The sequence below is a fragment of the Microtus ochrogaster genome, chromosome 1 (assembly GCF_000317375.1).
Source record: "Microtus ochrogaster isolate Prairie Vole_2 chromosome 1, MicOch1.0, whole genome shotgun sequence".
NCBI classification, from domain to species: domain Eukaryota; kingdom Metazoa; phylum Chordata; class Mammalia; order Rodentia; family Cricetidae; genus Microtus; species Microtus ochrogaster.
Window position 1 is genome coordinate 52,442,960 of NC_022009.1, and position 6,000 is coordinate 52,448,959.

The 6,000-nt window shown below is 44.2% G+C and overlaps 1 protein-coding gene across 1 annotated transcript in view; it reads right to left on the bottom strand.

Annotated features, from left to right (window-relative positions):
- Window positions 1-6,000, bottom strand: part of Dnah11 (dynein axonemal heavy chain 11) — a 331,250-nt gene that overhangs the window by 86,125 nt on the left and 239,125 nt on the right. Inside the window, exons 61-62 of the mRNA XM_026781665.1 lie at window positions 4,437-4,538; window positions 308-442 (exon numbers count right to left, since the gene is read on the bottom strand). Coding sequence (XP_026637466.1) covers window positions 308-442; window positions 4,437-4,538 — 237 coding nt within the window. The remainder of the gene's footprint in view (window positions 1-307; window positions 443-4,436; window positions 4,539-6,000) is intronic.

Here is a 6,000-nt window from a genome sequence, read left to right on the forward strand (position 1 = left end):
CTTGCTTTGTTTTGAGATAGAGTCCTTTGTCAGCCACCTGACTTTGAACTTGTTTTGTGGCTGAAGGTAGCCTTGAACTCCCAGACACAAATGCTGAGATTATAGGTATATTATTATATGCCTTCATGCCTGGGTTTATGATTATTGGCATCTTCTGGTAACTTGGATCTTTTAGTCTAAGTAATGATTAAATATTCTCTAATACTATCAGTTCTATGTTAGTTAGTTGTCGACAACAAATAATCATAAAATCCAAAGTTGCCAGCCTGAATAACTCAGTGGGAATTTTTAAGAAAAGACAACTTGCCTCAAGTTCGTTCACAAGTCTGTTGGCCAGGTCAATTGTCTTATTGGTCTGATTCACCTCTTCCTGGCACCGAACCTTCTCAGCTGTTGCCTTTTCAAACGAAGCTGTAAGCTTGCTCAGATTCTGATCCAGATCCTAAAAAAGGAGTCAAAATTAACTTCGGAGATGTTTTGGTTAAGGCAAACATTACAGCCACTGGAAGACACATGTTGCCATGAAATGAACTCCCTTGCCTCCATATGTGTACTTTTACCACATATATTTTAAGGAAAAAAAGGAGGAGGCTGTGGGGCTGGAGAGATGGCACAGTGGTTAAAAACATTGCCTGCTCTTCCAAAGGTCCTGAATTCAATTCCCAGCAACCACATGGTGGCTCACAACCATCTGTAATGAGGTCTGGTGCCCTCTTCTGATCTGCAGGTGTACACACAGACACAATATTGTATACATAATAAATAAATAAATATTAAAAAAGTATAAATTTAAAAAAAAAGAAAGGAGGCTGTGATGATGGTCAAAGTATCAGAGCCACTCCACAAGGTCCAGTAGCTTGCTATATGGGTTTCCCAATCTTCCAGTAGTAGCTACATTATTTATTAGTTTAGAACAGAGACCATCTCACTTTGTAGCCCAGACAGGACTGGATCTCTCAACAGCCTCCTTCTGCCTCTCAAGTGCTGGGGTTATAGGTGTGTGCCCCGTGCCTGCTTCATTGACAGAGGAACTAACTGTGGAGGTTTACCTATGTTCTTCCACCTACTGATTCTGTTCATCTCATCCAGAGCTCAGAAATGAAGGAAGATGTCAGCTACTGAACCCCTAACACCTCATCAGTCCGGCTCGACTTGGATTTTTTCTTTGAGAATTGCGTGTTGAGACTCAGACATAATCTCTTGCCTTATCAAAAAACTTGGATGTTTTGATTTGGAGGGTGGCTTCATTTAGAGGGAGATTATCTCCAACTATGGATGCAGAAAAGCAAACTGAAGAGTGTCAGGATCAAAGGCTCATGTAAAAAGAAGCAAGATGAGCCGCCATCAATTCTTGAGAGTTTCTAAATGACATTCTGGGAGTTTTCTCATTTCTTGAGAATGAGCCCAGTTAGTTGGCTATATGTAGACTCTCTTAAATGCCTTAAGACAGAAAGTACCAACTAAGATGTCAGGTGATTATGAGATACCTCACTGTAATCATCTTGCTACTTGTAAGGTCGAAGGGACCTAAGATTCATAACACAGCTTTTGTTAGATCTCTTGCTAATCTGAAAAGAGACATTGGGACCCCTGGAGATGGACTCCCAGATGTTTGTGAGCTGCCTAAGGTGGACACTGGGAACTGAACTCAGGTCCTCTGGAAGAACAAGTTTTTCAAGGACAGCTCTTGTCTGCTCAGCGGTCTTTCCAGACCCTTATTTATTTACTCTTTGGGATAAGGTCTCAATATGTAGCTCTGACTTCCCTGGGACTCACGCTCCAGATCAGGCTGGCCTTGAACTCACAAAGATCTGCCTGCTTCTGCTTCTCAAGAGCTAGAAGCTAAATTTTTGTAGTAACAAGCTGAAATAGATCTATAATGTTTATTTCCATCCTATTTTCCAGTCAGTCACTGCTGTCTCCAATTCTTAGAAACTTGACCTTATTCATTCATGTGTGTTTTGTGTTGCAGTAGCAATGCAAATCATGAAATAGCTGCATCATTGACAAATATAAGCAGCCAAGTGGATCCCACCTCAAAAACAAACAACAACAACAGAAAGTTTAGCTTTCTATAATGCTGAAGCTTGTGTAAGCTATAGTATCAGACATATGGATCCGAGAGTTGAGAGACTCATGTCACTTCCTGTTAAACCTTAAACTACTGGGGTTAACTCCATGATTGCTGGGATTGATGAGCAGGTTTCTGATCCATCTGAACATGGGACACCCAATCTGTACTTCTAGGTCAGTTCCCAGTGACACACGCTACTGCTGACCTGGACCACACTGAGAGGCACTACCCTAAAGAGCCTGGGTTGAAGCTTCCTTTATGGTCATCCTTAAGCCTTGTTTAAGATCCATGGAAGATGGCTGAGGTGAAGACCCAGGAGCTACAGAGCTTGCTGTGTAAGTGTGAGGACATGAGTGCAGATGCCCAGAACCCAGGGAAGGCCCAGTGCAGCAGCAATCACTGGTGATCTCACCACTCCCTCATCAAGATGAGAGGCAGCGATTAGACTCTCTGGAAGCTGGTGGGCCATACCACAATCAAGAGCAAGCAAGCTGAAAGTGAAAAATGACACCTGGGATTATCCTCTGACTTCCATGCATGCATGCACTCAGGTGTGTGTGTGTGTGCAGGCGTGCTTGTATGTGTGCATGTGTGTGTGTGTGCGAGCGTGTGTGTGTGTGTGCATGTGTATCGGCACCCCCAAAGATAAATAGGTACGTAGGTAGATGATAGACATAGAGAGATAGATAAAAGATAGGTAAGTAGATAGATGATAGAAAGATGGATGGATATATAGATAGATAGAAGATAGATAGATGATTTATCTAGGCCTTGGAAAGGAAATCACTCAGCTAAATGAACATCACACAAGGAGGGAGAATTCCATATAAATATATATATGTGTGTGTGTGTGTGTGTGTGTGTGTGTGTGTGTGTATGAGGCTGGCTCTCCTCGCAGAAGGCAGACTGGGTACCAGGTCACACCAATACTCGCTTATATCCACATTGAGAGGCTGTTGTTTTCATCACAAATGTTAGATGAGGAACTGCAGGCTGGAGGGCTCCTGTGAGCTGTCAGTGTGGCGGAGCTTCTCTGTGCTACCCTGCCACTCACCTCACCCTCTCCATGTCCACATGTCCTCCTGCTCTCCCCATCTGTCAGCTAGCCGTCATTCCACCTTGGCCCTCTGCCACAACCATTTCTGCCCCAGCTGAGGCACCCACAAAGCCCTCTCAGGCTGCCTTTGAACTTGTCTTTCTGCTTTAGACATCTTCCCTTCCAGCATCCTCTCAGCTGCTGATGGTGTCATTAACCTATTACATTTTTCCCAGGCATATCTAGCTCTTTAGCAGTCAGATAAAGTTGAACTTCTGCAGCATGACAGGCTAAGAAGGCCTCTGCTTATCTTTGCAAAATGCCTTTCGTCCTTTCCTGCCTTACCCTTTTCTGCTGTCAGCATTCCCGCACAGTCTCTCTGGTGCCCTCATTCCTTCATCTCTGCAGGAACGCCTTTCCTGTCCTCATCACTGTGACTCCTGAGAGCTTTCACAGCGCATGTCAAGTACACCTTACTAACAGGTCTCTGACTTCCTTGGCTCGTAGCACTTGGTACCAGAGCTGCGTTTGGATGTGCTTACAATGTCACACCACAAGACTGGTATGTTTATAAAACTAGTAGTGGTGATGATACTCATAGCTATAAACATTCCCCAAGCACTGAGTGTGTAAACTTGACCCCATGCTAAGTCTTAATATACATTAGGCATTTGAGCCCTGCAATCTACTTAACAAGATTATTATACAGGTTGAGAGGCCATATAAGACTTGGGGACATCTCAGGTATTCGAATACTTTTAGATTTTACAGGCGGAACATCCCTAATTTCAAACATTGGATATTCAAAATGCTCCATCTGAGGCATCATGGTTGCACCAAAAAAGTGATGGACTTTGAAGCTTTTGGATTTTGAATAAGGGTTCTCAGTTTGTACACAGTCACAGAAGAGAAACCCTCTGTCATCAGAGGTCAATGAACTTGTATAGGTGGAATTGTAAACAGTGGGCCCAACCCAGTAAATCTGACTCTAGGGGGCTTGACTTCAGTTTCTTTGTTCCTTCTATGAGACTGGGAAACCTAGCAGAGGAACAAACAAAGCGAGTGTGAGTCCAGCACACAGAACAGAAGCACTCATAGAGTTAGTATGTCAGTGAACGCACTCAGGAACATCCATAGAGTTAGTATATTGGTGAACACTCAGGAACAGCCATGGAGTTAGTATGTTGGCGAACACCCTCAGAAGCATCCATGGAGTTGGAATGTCACCAAACGCACTCAGGAGAGACCAAGGTCTTTTCTGTTTGCTAAAGCGCAGGTGTGGCAGTGTGTACCGGTGGGAACCTCCTCATGGGAGGTGACACTTACCATAAGCTTCCTCCTGATAGCCTCTAGCTTTTCAGTAGCTGCAGCCAGGTCTAAGTTTGTTTGGGCCAGTGCCTGGCGTTTTGGCTCCACATGGCAGTAAACCTAAAAATGCACATAGGACATTCAGAAGGCAATGCAGATGCAAAGAGAACAGTAACCGTCCAGTCCCCCCGCCCCCTCCCCACACAGTAAATCTCCAGGGTGCAGAGCAATGTGCTCTTTGTTTCTTTGCCATTTGCTACCTCAGCAGACACAGTTTTCCACACGCTCTCTGCTTTTCCATTACTTGTTTTTTTTCTGGAATTTAGGGTAATAAGTACTTGCATAAAGTGTTACATAAGCCAAATGCCACCAATATACTAAAATCAGTTTGTCTTGCAATGATTGACCCCACTGGAGTTATCTAACCGGGCAGAGGAACAGTCTAGCCTGAGGGTAGAGAGTCTCTGGACGAAAGGGCAAGGAGAGGCACCCACTTCATACTAACCGCACACCACTTTCTGTTCCCAGCTCCTGATTACACCACGTCTGTCGTGTATCGAGGTGGAGAGTCAGGGTGAATCCGATGCTATCTCCTAGTCTATCAGGGATGCACAATGCGGCCACAGAGGAGCCCTACATTCATCTCCCCGCCCTGGGAACCAAGTGAACTCAGCACTCGGGCACTGGACTGAGAGAGGCCACACACACTATGATTTGTCTAAACCCTCGGTGGAAGTTTCCCTGAGCAGAGACAAACAGAGCTTACTTCTATAGGCCCCACACCATGAAAGCTTTAGCCGGATTTCATGATGACAATTTGGGGATGACAGTATGACTGGAATCTGATTATGACATACAGCTTGCCCTGACAGAATGAATCAGCGTCTCAGAGTCCAGGTCACACCAGTTCCTTCTCTGTATGTCACTGTGGGAAGGGTTGGAGGCATGGTTGGCAGGGGTTGAATACTGGACACATGACTAAATGAAATGCTCATCTATCTTTACATTTTCCCAAAGAAGCAAAATCAATGTTATTTAAACGCCAGAAGCGCTGTTCTCCATCTCACCATGTCTATAATACAGAGGTTCGTCAAGTGTTGACGCTAGTGCAGGGCTTCATAAGATTCCATATGAACTCAAGACTCGGGAATTTTCCAGGAAAACATAAAGTGACTATTTTAGTGTTAACATAATTTAATATATGTAAACCAGTTGTCACTTCTAAAAAGTGATTTGAAGTGTTGAAACTAGCTAGCCACCCTTCCCTAGAGAAGTGATGTTCTCCAACATATTATCTTCCTGTTTAGAATTATTTTAACTCTGACACACTGACTCTCAGTCTTTGGATTATATGCCATTTTTTTTTTAACTTAGACTTCTCTCTATGGCAAAATGGTGATGGTAAAGACTCTAAGTGGTCAAAGTGCTGAGAATAAGTGCCTGTCTATAAACAAAGCTACTCCTCCCTCGAGGCCCAGGACACGCAGCAGAACGAAGGCAAAAGCTAGAGATCGGGTGGAATGCTATGGCGCACTGTCCTCTGACAGGTGCTCAGGAGCAGCTGTGGAATGCTATGGCGCAC